The sequence below is a fragment of the Sinocyclocheilus anshuiensis genome, unplaced genomic scaffold (assembly GCF_001515605.1).
Source record: "Sinocyclocheilus anshuiensis isolate Anshui unplaced genomic scaffold, SAMN03320099.WGS_v1.1 scaffold155, whole genome shotgun sequence".
NCBI classification, from domain to species: domain Eukaryota; kingdom Metazoa; phylum Chordata; class Actinopteri; order Cypriniformes; family Cyprinidae; genus Sinocyclocheilus; species Sinocyclocheilus anshuiensis.
In genome coordinates this window covers 234,573-256,729 of record NW_015549572.1, presented here as the reverse complement: position 1 = coordinate 256,729, position 22,157 = coordinate 234,573, and the positions used below count along the sequence as shown (strand labels likewise).

General features: G+C 36.3%; 1 protein-coding gene across 5 annotated transcripts in view; it reads left to right on the top strand.

The window, feature by feature from the left end:
* Positions 1–22,157, top strand: part of asap1a (ArfGAP with SH3 domain, ankyrin repeat and PH domain 1a) — a 51,088-nt gene that overhangs the window by 4,042 nt on the left and 24,889 nt on the right. For all 5 annotated transcript variants that reach the window (XM_016445499.1, XM_016445497.1, XM_016445496.1 and 2 more), the window contains exons 2-4: positions 16,263–16,335; positions 20,617–20,762; positions 20,928–21,002. In XM_016445499.1, the coding sequence (XP_016300985.1) occupies positions 16,263–16,335; positions 20,617–20,762; positions 20,928–21,002 (294 nt within the window). The remainder of the gene's footprint in view (positions 1–16,262; positions 16,336–20,616; positions 20,763–20,927; positions 21,003–22,157) is intronic.

Genomic DNA, 22,157 nt, shown 5'->3' with positions numbered 1-22,157 from the left:
AAAAAATGCGCTGAATATGCGTTCTGTGTGAATGGCTTGGTTTCGGTTTTAACCTAATCAAGATCTTCTACGCATTGAGCTACTATATTGCTCTAATATTTTGAATGAATAATGCAGCAACTGCGCGTCGTGTGGGCTAGACTTATAAAACATTAAAATGCAACAACGTCACTTACATCATCATCACCGCATCTGTGCTCCACTGATGACGCTCCCTGACGCACACCTAACATTTGATTGTACTATTTTTGCATTCAAATGCAAATGTTTATTTTAAATTCGACTAATATTTTATTTTTTTTTTAAATTCACTATCTCATCACAGGCAGGCACAGCACTCAATTCAGCATGTGTTTGTGTTTGTGTGTGCGGTTTGCGTCACTCATAGCACGTGCCTATATCGTGCGCTATATCGAACATTTTTTCTATCGTTATCGAAGAGGGTGTACCGTCGATAAATATCGATACCGTTTTATCGCCCAGCCCTACTCTCACTGCTCTCGAAATGTACCCAACTATGATGACTTCCACTGCTAAGAAACCCGGAAATGTGAAAAAGGTCTATATATGTAAAGCTTACATAAACATTGCGGCACTGCACATGCATGGTATTTTTAAATCCGATTGAGAAAATACCCGGATTCAAGTGTTGACATGCTTAATTTTGTCTTGTTGATCAAATTATTTAAGGTCTACACCACCCCTTTCAATCCAATCGAAATCGATTGAGGTGTTTACATGAAGAATTTTCAGTCTGATTGAGCCATCAGTCATATTATAAATCAATTATTCGGGTGCATGTAAAAAACTAAGCTATTGGCATTGAGGCTTATAGTTTCACCTGTGTTGGCAGTTTTACTGGAGTCAGCACTTTCACCTGCACAAAGTGAAGTGCTTTTGTTTTAGTGAGTCATCTTTAGTTCTGTTGCAAAACCTGCCTCGTTGCTTCCTGCCTACAAAGACAGCTGCCTTCTAAGGGGACATTCACACAGAATGTGTTTTTGCATTCCACAGCACTGCTTTTCCAGTCTTTTTCTATGTAAACTTGATGCACCTTCCTCCATTCTAAAATCTAAGAAGTTCTTTTAACTTTTAAAAAACTTGGCTCTAGACTTGTGTCTCATGTTTTTAAATACATAACTTGTTCTGCGTAAATGACCTTTATGGCAGCTTCCTAACTGTCATGAAACCTCGTAGATAATCAATTTAGAGCAGTGAGTCACTGTGATAGCACTCTGCATAGGAGACTCGACTTACAATTGACTTAGAGGTCAACTGAATAATAATCAATGAATCAAGTTTTTTTTATCGCACTGATCTATTATTCACAGTACTTTTCAGTGTTGAACGAAATATATGCTTAGGTAACACTTTATTTTAGTGACTGTGTTACATGTACTTACTATAGTAATAACAGTAAATTATACATAATTACAAGAAACTAACCTTAAACCAAACCATATAGTACATGTTGTTAAGTAATATTACTCTACTAACTGTATAAATACTCTAACAGACACCTTAAAATAAGGTGTCTTGAAATAAAGTTTTCTCGTTTTTCTCTTGCCTCATCTGGTGTCTTCTGTTAATTTTATTGACTGAACTTATTACAGTGAATTCTGGGATTTCCTTATCCACAAAGAACACGCATGTGATACCTTAAATCTTGCTTCTCCAGGCAACTCACGGTTTCGGCAAATCATTTCAAACGTATTTTATATGTTCTTTATTGTTAGCTTATTCAAATGTCTGTGGTGTTTTATTACAGAAGCACATACTGTATTAATTTGCATATGCCTTGTAGCCTTGAGAGCAATACATGTAAATATGTGAAATCCAGCTTCTCTCACTGTAGTACATTTATATGTACTATCATTCATATTCATCATTATCCAAAGTGACTTACATTGCATTTGAGGTATACATATACATTGGAATAAAACCCATGACCTTAGCATTGCTAGCACCATGTCCTATTGTTTGAACTACATAGTGCTCAAACATTAGTAGGATATCAAATAAAACACCTCAGCCCTTCAACCATTAATACGACTGTATTGTATCTCCACTCATTAAATATGTAATCTTCTACATTTTCACCATCCTTCACTCCATTTTGTCCACAACACCTTTGCCCTAATACTGCATTCTAAACAAAGCCTCTCCATCTTGATAATGGTTTCCATGGCACTGTGCTCGTACATTCTCATCATGAGGACCAGATGGCAAGGTAGATGTATAGACTGCCTAATCGACAAGCTGCTGGCGTGCATACTCACATAGTATTTTTTCTACTCAATTTCCATTTTACTCTAATTTCCATTTTTTGGTGATTTCAGAAATGATCAGTCACAGCTCTGTCATGGGAGCTTGCATGGAAACTTGCTTCTTGTTTATTGCTTGTTTTATTTTACACAACAATCTAGTGAAGAGATTGTCTGTTTTAGCCCAGCATGGAGTAATGCCCGCACTGATAATCCTTTTGGCAAAAAAAAGTAAAAATGTCCCTGAGTGCTTAAGGGAGAAGTCCCCTGTGACTGATACTGCAGTTAGTGCTTAATTTACATGGGCATAGAATAAATCCCTTGCAGAGAGATGTGCAGTAATATTCTGCACTGCAGCAAAACCCATCCAACTATAGACCGAATTCACTCATTAGATGCCTGAGGTGGAGCTTAAAGTATTAAAGGGAACCGTAGACAAAACAGGCCAGAAACTTGGATATTTTATTGTCTTATGTGTTTAGGATGAGAACAGAATGATCAGTTGAATGTTTTTAGTCAAACTCCTCTTCAGTAGTTTGACTCTGGGTTAAATGGGTCAGTGGAATACCTCCTTAACAACACACTGACGCTCATGTACACCCACTGCTTAGTCATTCCTGTCTCTAGAACCGAATAAATATGAATAAAAGATGTCCACCTTTCTCACCATCAGCTCATAATATGCTCTATTGTTTGCTTTGTTCGCTACAAGCAAATAAAACAAGGAGTCACAACAAGTTACTGCACTGTATTATGGAGTACAATAGTTTTCTCTTTAATAATTCTTGACTTTTTATTTTTTTATTTACTTATTTTCTATTCTTTTGTAATTTTGGGTACCATTTTGTGTAGTTTTAACTCCAAGCAGAGATTACGACAGTATTGAGGAATCTCATCATTGCTTTTTATTGATGGCTCTGGAAACAATGAGTATATTTGCCAAGACCACATGCTAACAGTTCACTATACAAATGTGATTCTGATTTTAAAGCTATTTACTATTTTTACAAATCATTTTTAAGGTTTTTTGTTATTGTTGGCATCTGCAGGTTTGGCATTTGTTTGCTTTTTTTAATTTACATGTATTTATTTACTGTGTACATTCATTCATGCATTATAGTGCCTGCATAGTATTCATGGGAACAATGATAAATCGCTCTAGTGACCTATTTTATGGCAGACCTGATCTGCAACCATTGATTTGTGGCCAGATGGGAAATCAGAGGTTCTGCACCACATTTGGTTGCCTTGAAATTCCTGGTGCATGAGATCTATGGGATTGTACGGTTTGATGTTTCGGTGCTGAACAGATTTTAATTTTTCACAGCATTATGTTTTCATGTAGCAGGAGAAGACTGTGCTGTTAAATCTACTTCTTTTAATGTACATTTACAATTATTAATTTAGCAGATGCTTTTATCCAAATTGAAGTTCAAAACAATTGAATTATCCTCCTGGTGTTATTTTAATTTAATTACAATTCAGCCTTGAAATTAAAGAGAATTGCTATAATTATGACCTTATACAAATCGATTGAAAGCAAGACTACAGCATCAGCACCAACTTGAGTGGTGATAAAGTACAGCTTCCTTTTTATAACACAGCAAGTTATATGAAGGAAATCAATTATTATTGTGGCTATTATTGTGTATCTTTAGAGAAAGAGCACGGAGAGTCACTTATGGGATGCTTCTGAGATGTGCCGTGGCGCGGCTCGTATAAACACAAGCAGTGACTAGAGTGCCCGTGTCGGAGCTGTAATGCACCACAGATGTGTGCAGTGTAAATAACGGGTTGTCCAAGCATTAATGGAAAGGAAAGCCCTTTATACTTATGAGCAGCCAAGCATTAGGTGTTTCTTAGAGGTTATAGTACATTAAAGAATGATCATGTGCCTTTTACGTAAATGCGAAAAAACAGTTTCCATTGTTATTAATTAATTATTAAATTAACTTTATTATAGTTATCGTTATAGTTATCCTTGGTGTGAAAGGGCCTTTAGTGTCGCTGCAGCTTGCAAAACACATAAAGAAGTCAAAGCGCATTTACATGCAATGATTCAAAATTTAAATGAAATGTCAACATCTTACACTACGCTTAACTTGATCACTTAGACATGAGCGTTTGACTGACGGTTATGTCATTATCAGTCAGAAGTAGCGCTCTCTGTAGCAGTCTGTGATTACTGAACAGTGGCTGCTTAGTGTTAGTCAGCAGAATAATAGTGCTGCTGCTGTTGGCTTTGACTCTGCTGCTGTGTGATTGTGCTGTGTGTCTATCATTTGAGAACTGTCCAGGCCAAGCTCAGCTGGATGGTTATACAAGCGCATGCAGCAGCTGAGGGAGAGAAAGCGTGCCGCGTCTCGTGTCCTTGCGTTGAGGTCACCAGACGCACTCAGGCATGGATGAATTGTCTTCTTCACTGGCCTTCAGGGCTGACCAACCCCTCTGTCAACAAAAGCCACCCTGCTCTGACTGGCACCACTAATGCTAAAAATATACTTTTAGGAACAGCTTTAGTAGAAGACCATTATAGTTTTGGGTTTAGGTATTTGTGTAGGAAGACCTTGACTGATTCATTCATCCTTGACATCGTCGTTTGACCTTATAAGTGAACACAAATGCATTGTTTGGGTAATACTGTTTAGTTTTGGCAATTCCAGCCTTTTGGAAAAGACTGCACATAGTTGGTCCTTCGAGTAGAAGTTTAGTTTGATGGATGGAGAAGTTTTCTGGAAAAAATTTCCTTTGGAATTTATTACATCTTTTCTCCACCCTGATCTAAAGACGACAGTTTACAGTTGGCCGAATGACGGTCAAACAAACCGATGACAGGAAAAAGGCATTCCCTGCATTTCTATAAAGTCATTCATTCAGTCCATTCATTAAAGGTGCACTAGCATAAAAACACTGGTGTCATTTGAAAGAAATGAACACATTTATAATATTAAGCAAGAATGCATTAAATAGATAAAGTGACAGTACAGACTTTTTACATTGTTACAAAACAATTATATTTCTAATAAATGTTCTTTTGAACGTACTATTCGTCAAATAAACCTGAGAAATTGTATTAAAGTTTCTTCAAGAACATTAAGCAGCACAGCTGTTTTCAGCATTGATAATAAAAAATACTCTTTGGGCACCAAATCAGCATACAGTATAAGAATGGTTTCTGAAGGATCATGTGACACTGAAGTAGTGGCTATGATAAATCATCTTTGCCATCACAGGAATAAATGATATTTTACAATATTTTAAATAGAAGACTGTTCTTTTAAATTGTATTAACATTTTTTTAAATCAAATTATTGCAGCCTTGACAAAAACAAAAATCTTACTGACTCCAAACTTTTGACTGCTAGTGTTTGTATATTTCATGTTCTATGATATTTACAAAAAATAACTTTGTTTTTCATGAAACCTTAAAAGAAATATTTAATTACATACCATTGAATTGACAAAAATAATATCCGTGTGAACTAATTTTTCAATAATTCAGTGGTCCAAAGTTAATTTCAGCAATGCTCTCAGCTATGATGAGCTCAAGTTAATGTGCTACTCTGCCATTCACCGAAAAAAATTCTGGACGATACCAAAAAGCTGGTAATTTACTTCCAATTTTACTAAATTCACATAATTTAAATATAAAAATATATATCAGTTTATATAGGTATAGTATTGAGTGATACTGCTAATTTACAAATATGACAAGCACTGACTTCGGACAGATTTCAGAGTTTTCTGCCTGCATTTTTAAAAGCATTGACCCCAGTGTTTCTTTTAGAGTTCCATGAGAGTTTCCACCTGGCTCTCTCTGTATGGTCTTTGTTTCAGTGTGTTTACGTGTGTGTGTCTGTGTTTTAATAATCAGATTTGGACAGAACATGGAATCCTCAGAACCAAAGGCATACCTAGCATTCTGCGTGAGTATCGGAGGGCCCATTGCCGTGGATACGAACCAAACAGACCATAATTTACACAATGACCTGTTCTTCTCATATCTAGGGCCACAGATTCAATCAGTGCCAGCGCAGGAGTGGTGCTTGCCAGGCCTGTGGGTGTTCAGTGGCTCGGCAATCGGGGTGTTGACTTCATGTACTGTTTCCATTGTGTTTCTCTCAGTCATTTGTATCTTTTCTTCCACAGTTATTGTAATGAAAACAGACAATAAATTTGGATCACCCTTGGCCTGCAGTTCTGACTCATAAACCCCATGAAACTTTGGCCTGAGCTCTTTCCCTTGCCTCGCCACAGCCCCAGTCAAGTCTGCTGGCTTTGGCTTGGCAGCGAGAAGTAATTCCTAATTCCTTAAGGAGTTCATGTTTCTTGGGGCTGATCGCTGGTGCAGGTCTCTCCTGACCTAAATGGCAGTATGTTCAAGTCCTGGAAAAGTTTTCTAGTAAAATACCTTTATGGCCGGCCGTATAGAGAGTGTCATTTCTTGCTTGGCAGGCCTGTGTTGGTCTTGATAAAGTCCAATATCGATCTGGTTGTTCGTAGTGTGAATCTAATGGATTGTGGCTGCTTTGAGCGGCAGTAAAAGTGTATTTTAGCACTGTTTTTTCACCAGTATCTTGTTTCTGAGGGACCTACAGCTTTTAGATTTGTTCGGATGAATGGTCTCTCTTGAGCATCCAGATGGTGTTGGACTGAAAAATGCACAAAATTCAAGTAGCTGACTGAGTATAAAGGAAATGTTTCACTCAAAAATGACATTTCTGGCACTGTTTTCTAGGGATGGGTATCGAGTTCGATACTTTTTAGGCACCGACGGAATTCCTAGTTTACACCGGTTACACTCAGAGATGTGGCGCACACGTGAGGCTGTAGTGTGAATGCGTCCCAGCCCCCTTAGATGTAAGGCTACTTTTACACTGATGCGTTTATGTTTTAAAATGAAAACGATCCTCGTCATACTGGCGTTTCCACTGCGTTTCAAGCCGGCTTTCCACCATCTCCAAGCGACAGACCGGTCATTCAGTCATTCATTTCCAATGGAGAGTAGCGCGGGAGCTGCATGGAGTTCCGATCATATGCAGATGTCCGTTCATACTACATGACCGAAAGCGCGTGTTATGTGGCCATTCATGCAAACTGTAGCATCATGCTACATAAGACAATAAATAAGATTTATATTCCGCTTTTACTCAAAACTCACTTTAAACCACCATCGAGTGTTTGCAATAACTTCCGATTGCCGTCTAATGTGTGTTTTGGCCATGTAATGTTGCTGAAATTAAATATGTTATTACCCCTGACTCTGAGTCAGATCAGCGATCATGGAAGAGAGAACACAAGCAGACAGTGCTGGAAGCTGCTAATGCTCATCAGTAAATCAGTGGAAAATAAATAGAAATCATGATTCTGTCTGAGCTGCGTTTTAAAACGAACACGCACTCGTGTAAATGCCTAACAGATGTGTAAACTGAAGACTATTTGAGCTTTATTAAAACTATTTGCACTGATTTATTGTGTTGGTTACACTTTGTTCCTTTGTGCAGTGGCTCAGGAGATGAGTCTTTGAGATTGTATAAACATCAAGCTGAAAAATAAAACCAAAGTTTTGTTTTTTTAGATAATGTAATCCTGTTAAAATTGATTTCATACAATTGGTATCGAAAAAAGTATCGTTCAGGAACCGGTATCGAAGTCAAGGTATCGGTATCGATATCGAACATTTTTGAACGATACCCAGCCCTACTGTTTTCTCACCTTCGTGTCATTCTGTATGAGTTTCCTTCCTCAATGGAACAAGGTGCATTTTTTTAAAGAATAGCTCGTCAGCGCTTTACAATTTGATGTAAGTGTTTGATGTAATGTTTGGCTACGTTATATCAATCAGTACTTGTAAATTATATTATTTAAAGTGTAATGTCAAATGTATAAAACAGCTAAATGTTACTTAAGTTGGTTCAAACTCATAAGGTTGAGAGATTCTCCAGATCATAATGGAGATGGCACCTGCTGAGCTTTATCGTCTCTGCAGTGCTCACAATCACTGTTCTGTTCACTGTGGTCACGCCTAATAGCCTACAAGACCATTTGAGGATGTGGTTAGATTGTTGTAATTAGTTGTGTAATGATATTACCCTCTTGGTCATACATCTGAAGACTGATATTTCACGCTTACAGGGTAACTGAATTAGTATATACTAGGCCTGTCACGATAACCACTTTTTGTTGTGCGATATATTGCCCCAGAAATAATTGCGATAAGCGATAATATTGTAATTTTAAAGACCATTTTATGCCACTGAATATATAATCATAACGTAACAGCATAATAATGCAAGAAGGCCTACACACTTCCAAATGACAACAAACGGTTAATTTTTAAGAATATTTAGATCATGGAAATTAAGTATCAAAATATTAGATACCTTAAAAAACCTGAATAAATAGTAAATAAACATTTTCTAACAAAAAGTGCAAAGTAACGAGAAGAAAAAATGCAAAAAAAACTTGTATGGAGATTTTTCCCTGATCTTCTTTTCTCTGTAAATTAAGGGTGCACACTATTGCTGAAAAACACAGTAACTACTTAGCAGTCAGATGTCCGTATGCACAAAGGCACAGACCTCTAAACAAGGCCATATCTACAGATGAAACTTTTTTTTGTAGAAGCATTTTTAAACATTTGAACTAGCACCTCATGACTACATCACGTTATGTTTGAGAAGCTGCAAAAGACAGGCGCAACGCGCAAGTGGAATATACAAAACATGGTGACATTAATTTTTAAGTAAATATAATGGGCGATATATTGCGTCACCAAAAATTATTGAGGTCATGTACATATATTGCGTGATTTGTCGATATATTGATTATTGCGACAGGCCTAGTATATACTACCGTTCAAATGTTTGGGGTCAGTGCAATTGTTTTTTAAAGAAATTCATTCTTTGATTCAGCAAGGATGCATTAAATTGATCAAAAATCACAGTAAAGACATTTATGTTACAATCTTATTTTTATCAAATAATTGCTGTTCTGTTCTTTTTAAAGTCCCAAACAAAATGGAAGTTTTTTGGCTTTTAGTATGAATATGTTAGCCTTAAGGTTATCTGTAAGATAGTGTGCTCCTAGTCTCAGGTTTTTACTGTAGCATTTTTACAGTCTTTTACCGTTAAATTCACGGTCATTTTTTACAGTGTAGCCAGACCTTCAGACTGACGACAGAAGGTCTGGGAACCTTGGCCGCTTTGAATGGAGGCCATATGGGTAGGTAAAGCAACCAATCACGTTTCGTTTTGTGCCGTGTCATGTTAAGGGGCATGGAAATGTCCCCACAATAACAGACCGGTGTGTACAATTTGTGGACATATTTTATAGATTCTTTGCCATAAAATTTAAATATTTCACATACGTTTGAAAATCCAGCATTTAGTTGATCCTGATAGGTGCTCATCGTCACAGTTGTAAACACAACGGCTTTCTTCTTCCATGAGGGGTTTGGCATCACAGCTTTTTTGTTTCCAGGTGGAACGTTAAAGAACGCGACACACACGTCTACTGGAAATCCTGTATAATTCAACCAATCCGATGACGACTTCGAAACTCCTGAAGTGTTTCCAATTTTGTGTGCCGTATGCATCAGATGTTCAGCCAGCGGTCTGTGTGCGTGATGTCTGAGGCTGAGACTAGAGTGCACCAAAACAAAATTTGTATTTTCAATATATAAGCATTTCAATCAAATGCTCTCTATAATCCGAAACGTCCTGCCCCCTACACTACAAGTAGACGCTGAAACTGTGGCTGAAATTAGTTACTACTTTCTATTCTATTCATATGTAATCCTATATAAAATGTATCCCGGTTTCCACAAAAATGTTAAACAGCACAACTGTTTTCAACATTGATACTAATAAGAAATATTTACTAATAAGAATGATTTCTGAAGGATCATGTGACACTGAAGACTGGAGAAATGACTGCTAAAATTCAGCTTTGCCATAACAGAAATAAATGACATTTGAAAATATAAAAATAGAAAATAGATATTTGTAGTAATATTTCACAATATTACAGTTTTTACTGTATTTTTGATTAAATAAATGCAGCCTTGGTGAGCAGAAGAGACTACTTTCAAAAACGAAAAAAAAAAAAATATAGACGTCAAACTGGCAGAGCTCAATTAAATAGAAGCGCAATAATTCTGACTAAAATATACATTTATACGCTGAAATATTTGTAGTTGGACAATAAATGTGACATGTAGAATTTTAAACCTACAAGAAAGTCTATTTTTATGATAGCACTGACTGTAAAGTGACTGTAATGGGGTAATCAAAATAGCCTTACACAACTCTGCTTTTGTTCTCATTTATTTTCATTTTTAGTTTAGTGAATTTAACTTCCGCTTTAAAAGCCTTATTTTTGTTTTTAGATTGCAATGTTACAATGTTAGAATGAAATGTGATTTTCATCCTTATTTGCACATAATATAAAGGCTTACATGGTTACATTCACTTTATTTGTTTTCATAGCCTTTAATATGTATTGTTTTGTTGGACAACATTGGGCAGTAAGTGAAATATATATATATTAAATACAGATTTTTTAAATACAAAAACGAAAATACCGAGATATATACCGTATACCGCAAATCGGCCAAAAAATACAGAGATATGAATTTTTGCCCATATCGCCCAGCCCTAAAACTTTTTTAAGTTTTTTTTTTTTTGTTCTTTGGATCACTGGACGAAATTTAGCCGCATTATACATATTTTAGTTTCATGCTAAAACATGTAATGTTTTGTTATACTTAATGAAGACTGATAGTTGCCTTTTAAATGTTTGTTTGTGGTGCTGCCTGCTAAGTAGTGTTAATTTCGTTAATGAAGACTATGACGAAAAATGTTCGTCGACGAGCTTTTTTCCCATGACTAAGACGAGACGACAATAAGGTCAATATACGATAACTAAGACTATATCAACATGCAATTTCGTTTACGAAATAAGACAAGACTAAAATGTATTCAAAAAGATAAAAACTTTACCAAAAACCTCTTTTTATTTTCGTCAAAAAAAGGAGACAAAATGTTATTGCACAGCTCTACACGCCTCTGCTAGGCGAGCTTTCATGAGTGCGGTTGCCAGATATTGAGAGTTAAAATCCCCGAATCAGAGCTTCGCTGTTACATTGATACATTTTCTGCCCGGTGTTTTGCTTAATTTAAGTAATCTGGCAACCATGCGCACGCGCTCACTCCTCTTTGCATAATTGCCGCCGCCGATGATCTGAAAACACTGACAAACAAGCTGGAGTTTAGCGATCTAAATGAAAGCGTCATTCAGCCGGTCAGTGTTCTGTCATGAGACCTCGACTGTATTGTTTGCGATTGTGATCGCTGAATAAATGCACTTTCTCAATCGCTGTTGTTTTAAAAGAGAAATAGGCTATTGCCATTTGGAATTAGTGGAATTACTAATTTCACTGTTATAATATTTTTCGTTTCTTTTAGCTGTATTCATAATTTAGACAGAGAGATTGCACAAGTCTTTGGTATTAATTTATATAATAAAAAGCCTATAATAAATCAGTACACTAGATGAAGTAAAATACACCATATAGCCTATGTCCACATTCTATTGATTAGTGCTTACTGGTGAAAGTGCAATACCTGAAATGCAAAAGTAAATCTCTCAAATGACAACAAACATTACGATTATAATTTTGAGAAAAAAATAATTTTTGTCAGTTTAACCATTATACAGAATGACGAAAATGTGACTAAGATTTGACTAAAACCTGACTAAAATGTTTGTACATTTCATTGAATAAACAGAAACAGGACAAGGTTGTCTGAATATGATAACTAAAATGTACATTTGAGTAAGACTAAGACTAAATTAAAAATGGCTGCCAAAATGAATACTGCTGTACTAGGGATGTAACGATTCACTCAACTCACGATTCGATTCGATTCACGATTTTATTTTATTTTTTTACAAAATGAGATTTAAGACAAATGATAAATTCAATGTGTCCTTTTATTATTGCTTGGACAAAATGCTGCACATTTCTTTGTGAAATTGAAATATAACACTATAATAATATACTAACATAGCACTTGCATATTATTGCTTTTTGGTTGGTTTTGATTGCTTCTATTGTCCTCATTTGTAAGTCGCTTTGGACAAAAGCGTCTGCTAAATGACAAAATTTAAATATAATGTAAATGTAAATAACAAAACTAAATTGAAATTTTAAAACAAGCCCCAAATCAAATAAATAAGTAACACAAATAAAAGAAATCTCTTCATATAAACAAAATAAGGCTTTGTCTGTGCTCTTTCCATTTAAAATTAGAGGCAACCACTGCATTTTAATCATGATCCAAACAAAGATGCTGCATATATACAACATGAGCAGTTTTTAATCTAAATTAAATTGTATAATTTCGAAATTTGAAGCAGAAACAGAATGGTTTGACTTCAGTTTTGTGAAACTATACATAAAAATATCTGAATGAAACAAACAGCAGACGAGCTGAATGAGACGCAGATTCACTCTGCCAGCAGGTGGCGCTTAAAGCGTTTCCTTGGTTTCCGCTGTAAACAAAGCAGCGCTGAACTTATGAACTTTAATATGCATTATACAGAGGCAAGATGAATAGAGAAAATACCATCTAAACTTTTCTAAAGACAGTAAGTTCCCCTCAGACATGCATTCATATAAACTCCTACACCTAAATGAATCGCGATTTGTTTAGCATCTCAACCAATTTGAATCGTCACATATTTGAATCGATTTTCAACCGGCTCGCGGTTAATCGTTACATCCCTATGCTGTATGGTTAATTAATAATAATCGTATTGCTAAAATGTCAAGTTTTCATTTACTAAAACTAGACTAAAATACTTCAGGTTTTCTTTGACTAAAACTAGACTAAAATACTTTATATTTTCTTGGACTAAAACTAGACTAAAATGTTGAGACATTTAGTCGACTAAAATTGACTAAAACTAAATAGGATAAGGTTGACTAAATATGATAAAAACTAACAAGGACACTTTACCACATTTTACCAAGGACTAAGACTAAATTGAAAATAGCTGACGAAATGAACACTACTGCTAAGTGCATTACTAAAAATGATTTTCTGTTCACTTTTAACAAACGATGGATGTAACCAATTGTAAGTGCTCGTTTCCAATTACAACTTTGATGTTTCCCAATGTTCCTTTAAATCCTGCTATATAGCTACAGGATGTTGTAGCTCATAACAATGAAATAACAAGGGAAATGACCGGGGATAAAAAAAGCTCTGAAGAGTCTCGACCTGACGAGTCTGTCTCTCCCCCGATCACAGTGGGCAGTCCAATTTTGGTGTACCGATGTCCAAACATAGCTGCAAGAAAATGAGAGAATGGCCACAGAGGGAAATCATTTATCACATGAGTGGCTCAGAACTACTACTTCCATCACCACAGGTTCTTGATCAGTGTGCCACAGCTGTGCAAATGCTCATTATTCCTCTGCCTCAGCATGCCTTGTGTTCACTGTAGGAGGAGGTACATGAACACAGTGAGTGGTTTATAGAAACACAACTCATCTCTAAACATATAGCAGGACATCAGTCTACAGACTGGATTAGAAATGACATGTTTCCTGTCAGGGTTTTCCTGGCAACTTAAAAACTGCTGTTTTTGTCTTTCACATTTTATGTCCCTTTTTCATATTTAAAATGGATGGATTTGCGTCTGATTAGATTTAACTAACATCACATCTCAACGGTAGAGCAAATTATAGAAATGATGATTCTTCAGCAGAGTTTTGCTGCTGCAGGGTCTGATAATTATCATTTGATTTCAAACGAAAACAAACAATATTAACTTAAAGGCAGAGTAAGTGATTTAAAGGCAGAGTGAGGGATTTTTCAAAAACGCTTTAAAAACTGATTCGGGCCGAATCGCAAAACAAACTTGTAGCCAATCAGCAATAATGGGCGTGTCTACTCGTGATGTGGAGGAGAGCGCGTTCAGTGCATGGGACGGACATTAGCCGAGCCGAGCGACAGAAAGATAGAGATCGGCTCGTTCTAACACTAACAATACTCTCGCTGTAGTGTTGTTGCCATGTGTTTCGTTGTGAAAGCGAAACTACTTTGTTTGGCCTTCCAAAAGAGGACGATATCCGCTTCGTCATGCTTGGAGCTGATCCGTGCTGGTTTCTGAGGAAATACATCAACTTCGCGCTATGGATCGCCAGATCGGCTTTCACCGTGGACGAAGTGGAGTACAGCCCGAGGTTGTCACATGTTGCTGCCGCAAGCCCGCCTTGTTCTCAAGCCCGCCCGCCACCACTCACTCACACAAAATAAAGTTATTTTTAGCAACATCATATGACCCCTTTAAACAAAAATAGAGTAATAATAATATTCTGAAATGTTATTATAATTTAATTTAAAAACTTTTTTTAATTAAAATGTATGATTTTCTTTTGTAATGTATTTTAAAATGTAATTTATTCTTGTGGTGGTAAAGCTACAGCAGCCATTACTCAGTATTTATTGTCACATGATCCTTCAAAAATCATTTTAATATGCTGATTTGCTGCTCAAGAAAACATGGCCTATTATTATCAATGTTGAAAAATATATTTTGTGGAAACCTTGATACTTTTTTCAGGATTTTTTGATGAATGGAAAGTTTATTTAGGAAAATAAAAAACAAAACTTGAAACATTTATTTGAAATAGAAAATTCTAAAATTGATCAATTGAATATGTCCTTGCAAAATAGTAGTATTCATTTTTTTCAAATCCTACTGATTCCAAGTAAGAGTAGCGTACATGTATAACTGATTATTCTAATAACTTCACAATTCATGATAAAGCATGTAAATACATTAATTTAGTAGTTCATATGTATCAATATTCACCAAGGCCTTTAAAATTTCCCCTGTACTTTTTATTTTCAGAGCTGTCGTGAATGTTGAGGGATTTGCTTTCAAATTGTGGCTTTCTCATTAATCACCATTGAAGGGCTTCTTTAAAGACACCACAGATTATTTTTGGGTACGTTTGGGTGTGTGTGTGTGTGTGTTTGGGAGGAGTGTGTTTGTGATGGTAGCTGTGGCTGTTAGGACACACATCTGTTAGCCACCAGCTGAAACAGAGCACATGAATGCATTATGATGCACTACAAATTCAATTCACAAAATACTTTTTTTTTTTTTTTCCTGAGTCAGCTTGCCTATATTCTGTACACTTGCATAATTTCTCTTTCATCCAGAGTGACACACATCTGATAGAATCAAGGAGGGAGGAGGACATCAGCCAGGACACAAGTTCAAAGCGTGTATAAGAGTAAAGCAAAGAGTTTACATGTTTCCCAGCAATTCATACATGGTTTCTTTCTTTTAAAGATAGAAACAAGTAGATAGAAGGTCAGTGGGCTGCTCGGAGGAAACAGGATTCGTTGACACCCTGTTGTTTACTGTCATTCATCAAAATATTTGATGAGATTTCCATGAGCTGAGACCCTCAGGAGCATGTTCTGTTCGCTACGCTCTCAGTTTCACAGCGGTTTTGATTTTTGAAATGATATCCACCTCAAGACAATGAAGCGCGTGCTGCCGCGGTTGCTAGGAAACTGCATGTCAAGGGTCTGTCACTGGTATGTTAAATTGTCTAGCCACTCTAGGCTGTCTTTTCTGAGGAGATCTTGTCCAATGTTGATTTCATTTATTAGTTGGCTGACTTGCTTTTAATCAGATTATAAATATTGCAGTTCACAAGGGTATAAGCTACTTTTCTAGTCGTAATTTTGGTCTTCCAGGGAATATCTCTGACATTTTCTCCACCTGTTGGCCCATATGAGCATTGGAAATGCCTCCAGATTCCCAATGTTTGGTTTTGCCCCTCGAGGTGTGGCCAGTGATGCAGTTCTTCTGGAATTCTAAGATCATGAATCATAAATGAATCACAGACCTTTTTTAGCTGTGTTTTATAACCATCCTCTTCTCTTCTCTTTTTGTCTGCCTCTCCAGGCTTTGGACCAGGACCGAACAGCTTTACAAAAGGTCAAGAAATCTGTCAAAGCAATCTACAACTCGGGTCAAGGTGAGTTTTGACCCAGCTTTTCAACAGTAGGCTACTTTTGGAAATATTAAAATCAAAATTTCCAGAGAAAGTTACTTTTTGATACGATGCATAGCTGTAAAAAAGGTCAAAGGGACTTTCAACTTGTTTAATTGACAAATTCCTGGTGAAGTGCTACTCTAACCGACAATCCTGAAGTGAGAAGTCATAGCGCTTGCTTTTCACAGGCTCCTTGCTACCGTCTCTTCCCCCATTCCTTCTAGGGAAACTCGAATGCTTACATGCCCTCTAGGGTAAATCAGCATGAAAGGTCAGGAAATCCTCCAGACCATTTAATGAGTGGTTTTTGGCTCATCCAGTCTCTTCTCTGCCCTTTATCAGCTTGTAACTCTTCAATGTCATTCCTCTCCTATTGGCCAAGCACACAGTCCAGATGCCAAATATCGGTGCCTGTTTGATAAAGGCCTCATAATGCCTAATATTTACACTCAGTCATTGAGTCAGACATTGACATTTGCAAAGTTGGGATCAGGGCTGGAGATTGAGTACCAAACAGTGTGTGGATGTAAGTACATTTAGGACTCAAAAACAGGACAGATGAATGTGTTCTGCTGCTGTGTGACCTAGAGATAGGTCACAATGGACGACTAGACCAGTAGTTCCCAACCCTGGTCCTGGAGGCACCCCAACACTGCACATTTTGCATGTCTCCTTTCTCTGACACATCAATTTCAGGTCTTGGAGTCTCTACTAATGAGCTGATGACCTGAATCAGGTGTGTTTGATTAAGGAGACATGCAAAACATGCAGTGTTGGGGTGCCTCCAGGACCAGGGTTGGGAACCACTGGACTAGACTATAAAAGTATAAAAAGGCTAAAAAGATGATAAAAGCACTGCTACAGCCATACATATTCAGACAGATGTCTTTGGCTCTTGTGCTGTTTGATCAGTTAACTTGTTATGAGTTTATTAAAATCAAAGGAGTCTTAAGAACTGCATTTGATTGGGATCAAAAGCAGCCTAATTATTCAGGGCTTCCAGTCAAGAAATTAATAAGTAATTCCAGAAATTATGATTACAATGATTATTATTATTAATAGCAGCAATACTACTGCTACTGTACTACCACTGATAACAATAATAATAATTTTAAAATAGTATTATTAATAATTTTTATTATTAAAACACCTTTCATAATAAAAATGCAGCTCAAAGTCTCAAAGCGCTTCACAATATATTTCAAAATTAAAATTCTAAATAAATGTGTATATATAAATACACACGCATACATGTATATTACATATATTTCTTAAATATACATGTATGTGTGTATATTTATATATACATATAAATATACACAATACACACATATATTATGTAAACATAAACTTTTATTTTGGGTGCGATTAATCGTGATTAATTGATTTGACATCACTAAAAAAAACTTTAGAAAGAGCACTTTTTTTACACAACAGTACTTGCTTTTGTGTTATTTCAAGTAATAAAAAAAATATATATATGTCTGTCCAATCTTTTGAGTGGAAGTGCATGCATTTGGGAGAGATTTAAAAGCTGATTACAACGACATAAATGGTCAGAAAAAAGAAACTACATTTTTTGGTTCATTAATGGTTTGCCCTGAATCACCCTGAATGAGCACTTTTAATGCTCTGAGATTCCCTCAGGTTGTTCCTCTGGGTCCAGAAACCTTCCCAGCTGGTCATTTATAGAAGGTGACAGTCCACTGTTTCTGAGTACCAGATCTCCATGTGGTGGTTTTAAGTGATGTGATATGTAAGACTTCCTCTTGTGAGCTGCAGTGCTTGATCAGATTGATTGGCTGACCTCTCTCTGACCTCAGTATCCCTTAGAGAGCACTCGTTCTCTACACCTCTTCGGCGATGCAGAGACATCACCATCATGATTCAGCAAATGCCAACAGGTTGCCACCTTTTCGGTTTGTGAATGAAATCACACCAGCTCCAGCTGAATGTCGCTGCTCATGATGCACATCACTCTGCTCACTTGTCTTCCTGATGTGTGGAGCATCTCATGTTATGCTATTAAGTGCAGGGCGTTACTGTGGGCGGCAGGCAGAGGATATAAACCGGCTCCCGCTGTGTTATCGACTCTCTGCTGTGTGCATTGCAGGTGGCCTCTGTGTCACGATCCTGCTTAATCAGATGTGACTGTATAGTAAGCACTCTAATCGGCTCCTGATGATTAATACCTGAGCTCTTGACACTTGGCATGGGGCTTTTATTCTCTGTTGAGTTGCAGAGGTCTGCTTATGTCACTTTGCTTACAGTCTTGTTTAGATCTGTCTGCGATCTTTTAATCTGTCTGTGACATGCACGATCTACTTATCTTCAGAAGTCTAGACAGTTAACAAAATTTATGTTTGCAATGATTTTATTATTATTTAATCTAGTGGCTTATATTTTTATTAATATAAGTATTAGTATCTAATGTATGTAATTAAATGTCTACATAATGTAAAACTGTATGTATGTAATTAATGAAAGGTGCTATGCAAATAATAATAATAAATATTATTAGTAGTAGTAATATATGTTATTTATATTTATAATGTATGTAATTTATGAATAAAATCTAAAAATGAAATTAATATTAATAATAAATAGTAGTAGTGTTTATTTTGTATTTAATGTATATATGAAAGGTTCTATATAAATCAAATTAAAATAATAATAATTTTATTTGTATAGCACCTTTCATACATAAAATGCAGCTCAAAGTTGCAAAGTGCTTCACTGATCAGAAAATAAAAACAGAAAAACTTCCATTTTGTGTTATTTCATAGTTTTGATGACTTCTCTATTATTCAAAAATGTAGAGAATAGTAATATAAAATAAGTTTTTAAATGGAAGTTTGTGCATTTGGGAGAAATGTATAAGTTCTAAGAGTAAGACACTTCGATCGTAACAAGGACATAAACAGTCAGAAATTAACTCAACTCTTTATTCATTTATTTATTTATTTAAAAAAAAAATTTTTTTACACATTTTTTACAGAGTTTACACATTAATTTAAATTAGCACCTTTAAAACTCTGAGGTTCCCTTAGGTTCCTCTGAGTCAAAAAAGGCTGCAGTAAACCTTCCCAGCTGCTCATTTACAGAAGGTGACAGTCCCCTATTTCAGGGTACCAGATGTCTTGGCTTCACTCAGCAAGACAAATGACCTAATAATGTCACTCTGTCATGGGCTGGGGTCCCAGTGTGGAACTATGGGAAGATGATGAATCAGTCCCAGATGCTGGTGGTGTCAATACTGTTTCCTAATATATGGAGACCCTAAACTTATACGGCTCTAGAGATGGTAATGTTAGAACTTCTTTTCATGTTCTTTATCAAACAAAAGACTGTTTCGTGTGTGGATGTTTTTTTTTGGTATGGACAAATTGTTAATGGGCACCTGCATTATTTTCCTGTGGGTGCTGATGACCTTGACACTCTCTGTCTGTGCCCGCATGTTTGTATTGGAAGGGCTATTATTGGTTTAGTTTACATCCTGTGGGCTGAGATTTACACAGAAAGCTGTCCTAGTTGACAAATGTACAGGGAATTGTGGAATTCTCTTTTCTTCCTTTGTTTAATATATATTATATATATATATATTAATTAATATATTAATTTGTGTTACGAAGATAAATGAAGGTCTTTTGGGTTGGGAACGACATGAGGGTGAGTAATTAATGACAGAATTTTCATTTTTGGGTGACTATTGGGTTGTCCAACTATGAGACAACTATGAGGGTGACCAACTATCCTAACTTTAGAAATGGACACCATTTTGACATGACATGACTCCACCCAATAGGGTCATTTTTAATTAGTCTTGTGGTTTTTATGTTAATCAGTAGTTAGGTTATAAATTCTTGAAGCTGAGTGTGTGGTTTTTCTTTTTATATTTACTTTCTCCTATGTCTGCTTAATATGTAGACAGGTATGCATTCATAGGCTGATACAGCGAAGTTAGGTTATAAATTCTTGAAGCTGAGTGTGTGGTTTTTCTTTTTTTATTTACTTTCTCCTATGTCTGCTTAATATGTAGACAGGTATGCATTCATAGGTTGATACAGCGACAAAATAAGAGTAAAATATCTGCTGTGGGATTGATGGAGTGTTCAGGCAACGTGTTTGAAAACATTATTGAAGTTATTATTTTGCAATTCCATTGGTAATTCTAGTGGTGCAGAAATTACACACTTCATTTTTTAAAATAAAATATATTCCAATCCTATAATAATATGCATGGCTTGTTCTTATTCTCTACAGAGCATGTGCAGAATGAAGAGAATTACGGGCAGGCACTGGACAAGTTTGGCAGCAACTTCATCAGCCGAGATAGCTCTGATCTGGGAACAGCCTTCATCAAGTTCTCTGGCCTTATCAAGGAACTGGCCGCTCTCCTCAAGAACCTGGTAAGGGATAGTGGAATTTTTATTTTGTTTTAATCTTATATTATTTTCTTAGTCTTAATATTTTATTTTATTTTATTATTTTTTACATGTTTATTATTTATTTTATTTATTGTAAAGTTTTCTGATCACAAGCTGTATGATTTCTCCTCTGATTCTTCTCCTCAGCTCCAGAGTCTCAGCCACAATGTCATCTTCACCCTGGACTCTCTGCTCAAAGGAGATCTAAAGGGAGTGAAGGGGGTAAGATTTACATCGCTGTCTCTGGACTAAACTAATTGGAAAGGTCCCCTCTGAGGAACACCCTGATTTACTGCTCCATACCCACCTTAAATGAATCCCTTTGGACCAAAAAACGCACACTGTAAATCTGGTTGGAGTTAAATTACAGGGATCTTCACGCCACTGTCCTCTATGAAACACAGTGCTGAAGGAATGGCCACTGTTAGCGCTAGTAAACTGTGTGGGAGTGTTTAAGGCCCTTTGACTCAGTCAGTTTGAAATGTTTACTGGTTGACTGGGGTAAAGAGCTCAGGCGTCAGACTGACCACTCCTGTCAGCCGCTTGTTGATGTCTTGAAGCTTGAAGACAAACATGTAGTGATTGTGAAAATTACTTACACTGAGTGTAGGGCCATCTCACACTGAGCGGTTTTGGAAAGGCTGTCTGATTGTTTTCACATTAGCATGACCCAGGCTAAGAGCCTCTGCAGCATCAGCTGAATTTCTGAGTGGAAGTGATGAGGCTTCACTTTTTTGCTCAGTAGACCTAGGATACATACCTACCAGCCCCCATTCTTTCTCTCTCACTCTCTTATCACGCTCATACTTTGTCTCTCTCTTTCTTTCACCCTCTTACTCAGCGGAAACGAAACCGTTCTGTAAAGCCCTTATTGACAGAGGCAGAGGCAGTTGAAGGGCATAAGTGCCGTCCCTGGAGGACATTATCAGCTCTCTCTAAAATCTTTCTTGCACTGGAACAGATGCCTTATAAACCATTAAAAAGCACCTACACCAGTGCTCCTGTATGTGTAACCAGGACTCACTCAGAGACTCTTAAATTCTATTAAGAAATCAGGACAAAACAACAAAACACAAGACAGCTTTTATATTCAGTTGCATCAGAATTACTGCAGAGCTCAATATAGTGGATATACTGAATGATATGTGTGTGTGTGTATATATATATATATATATATATATATCTATATATATATATATCTATATATGTAATATTTTTATTATATAATACAATGTATATTATTCATTATAACATTTTTTTTTAGGTCTGGAAATCTGAAAATTAAAAAAAAATCCATGCATTTCCAAGTTTTCCATGCCTGTAGGAACACTGTAAATCATGTTGGACATGATTTGAACCATGTCTCAGGTGGGCATG